The 1,774-nt window shown below is 30.7% G+C and overlaps 1 protein-coding gene across 1 annotated transcript; it reads right to left on the bottom strand.

The window, feature by feature from the left end:
• Window positions 1-479: 479 nt before the first annotated feature.
• On the bottom strand, window positions 480-1,560 carry LOC119690148. The gene is made up of 2 exons (XM_038105137.1): window positions 922-1,560; window positions 480-853 (listed from the first exon to the last, which is right to left on the bottom strand). Exons 1-2 carry the CDS (start codon window positions 1,508-1,510, stop codon window positions 552-554), a joined length of 891 nt encoding a protein of 296 aa, XP_037961065.1. The 5' UTR covers window positions 1,511-1,560; the 3' UTR covers window positions 480-551.
• Between the last annotated feature and the right edge of the window lie 214 nt (window positions 1,561-1,774).

Genomic DNA, 1,774 nt, shown 5'->3' with positions numbered 1-1,774 from the left:
AATGGATCTTTTATGATTGCAATTGATGATGGGTTTTTTGCACAAAACTTTCAATAAATATAAAAAATACTGAGGTTGTTCTTAGCCTTATCCAACTTAACTATTATTATACGTATCAAGTCGTTAAATTCTTCAGGTTCTTCGGCAATATCGTCTACTCTTTTTTTATGATCTTATAAGACTTTTTAGCGGAAGCAATAGTTATCAGTATGTGGGCTGTGAAGACCCGCTTACTAAATGCTGTTGTAAAAACTATTAGTTTATTAAAATAGTCAATGCTTGACTCAATACGAAGATAACAATTTACTCGATGGTTATTATATGTAATATCTCAGTTCCAATATCTCAGTTGTACTATTAAAATAGATTCCCATTTGTTTAATCAAACCCTTAAACACTCAAACACTTCGATTATCGTGAATAGCATATTAATTATTTACTTAAGATATTTGATAATTATTTAAAATACATAACTTACTTAACTAAGCGTTTAATTCTGAACAAAGTAATAACACATTAAAATATTTAATTAATAAAAACGAGAAATTTAACTACTTCGGATGCTTAAAATAATCCGAGTCCTCGTCTGAAGCATCAATATCACTAGAATTGCGTCTCGAATCCTCGCTCGAAATATCGCTTGAATTATCCGAATACTTGTACATATAACGACAGATACTTACGTATTGTCTCTTGCTGGTTTGTTTGGCAATGTGAAACTTACTTTTCTCATCAAATAAATAGCAGAGGTCAGTAAGAATTTCATCTGGGTCAGTCATCTTTGGTAATGTGATTCCTCCATGAGTTGCACTTTCTTGTTCATCATCGTATTCGAAGTTTTCTTCACTAAAGGCTAATTAAAATATTTATTTGCTTTTTAAGTCATACACTTTTAAACAAAATTTTAAATTTAAAACTTACGTGTCTGATACCATTCGGCATTTGTAAGTAGACCATCCTTATTTACACCATCCAAACCACGATAATACAACTCTTGAAACAATGTTCTCAATATATTTTCCCTTCTATTGATTAAACACACATCTTCAATGTATGTTTTTTGTAGAACACATAGTCTGGAACTGACACTTTTCTTATAAGGATACCCCTCATCCCTGAGGAATTTTTTCAAATATTTAACTGTTTCCTCAAAGTTACCTTTTAAATTTATTTTTTCTTTTAAAAGTTCAGAGAAGTCCTTTTGTGCACTCCTAACTATGAAATCAATAGCGCTATCCGTGCACTCCATTTGATGGCGATAATATTTTTTCACATGTTTAATTGCTTCTGAAGCCCGAGCTATTGCTGCATAAGATTTCAAATACTGACTTCCGCTCAACAATTGTTTAATATTATTTTCTAGTTTCTCAACTTCTGAATTCAGTTCATATTGTAGTCTTACACCTTCGGTGTAGAAAAACATTAAATCGTCATTTTCTTGGTGAAGGACTACTAAAAGTGAACGAATTTTCTCCCGATGTGAATGAAAAAAATCTTCAGAAGTTGCCATTTAAAACCAATCAAAAATAAAATTTTACCTTTGTTACCAAAATAGAGAATTTCTAATGAAACATTTTTAAAAGATTTGAATCGATATGAAAAAATTGTTCAAGTAATCAAATTTATTTGAATTAAAAACTCAGGTAAATCGATTAAAATAAACAAATCTATTTACAGAGTTTTTGTTCGAGCTGCATTTCGGATTAAAAAGGTTCATATGCACACCACCAGGTGGACTATAGGGCAGTCGTGCATTGATTTTCTGTATTTGCTA

This window comes from Teleopsis dalmanni, chromosome X (genome assembly GCF_002237135.1).
Source record: "Teleopsis dalmanni isolate 2A chromosome X, ASM223713v2, whole genome shotgun sequence".
Taxonomy (NCBI): domain Eukaryota; kingdom Metazoa; phylum Arthropoda; class Insecta; order Diptera; family Diopsidae; genus Teleopsis; species Teleopsis dalmanni.
Note: the sequence above shows the minus strand (reverse complement) of the source record. Positions and strands in the feature narration are given on the sequence as shown.

Coding starts and splice junctions, on each gene's coding strand:
- LOC119690148 (XM_038105137.1), bottom strand. CDS start 1,510: ATGGCAACTTCTGAAGATTTTTTTCATTCACATCGGGAGAAAATTCGT. Junction 854..921: donor TGCCGAATGGTATCAGACAC/GTAAGTTTTAAA, acceptor TATTTTAATTAG/CCTTTAGTGAAGAAAACTTC.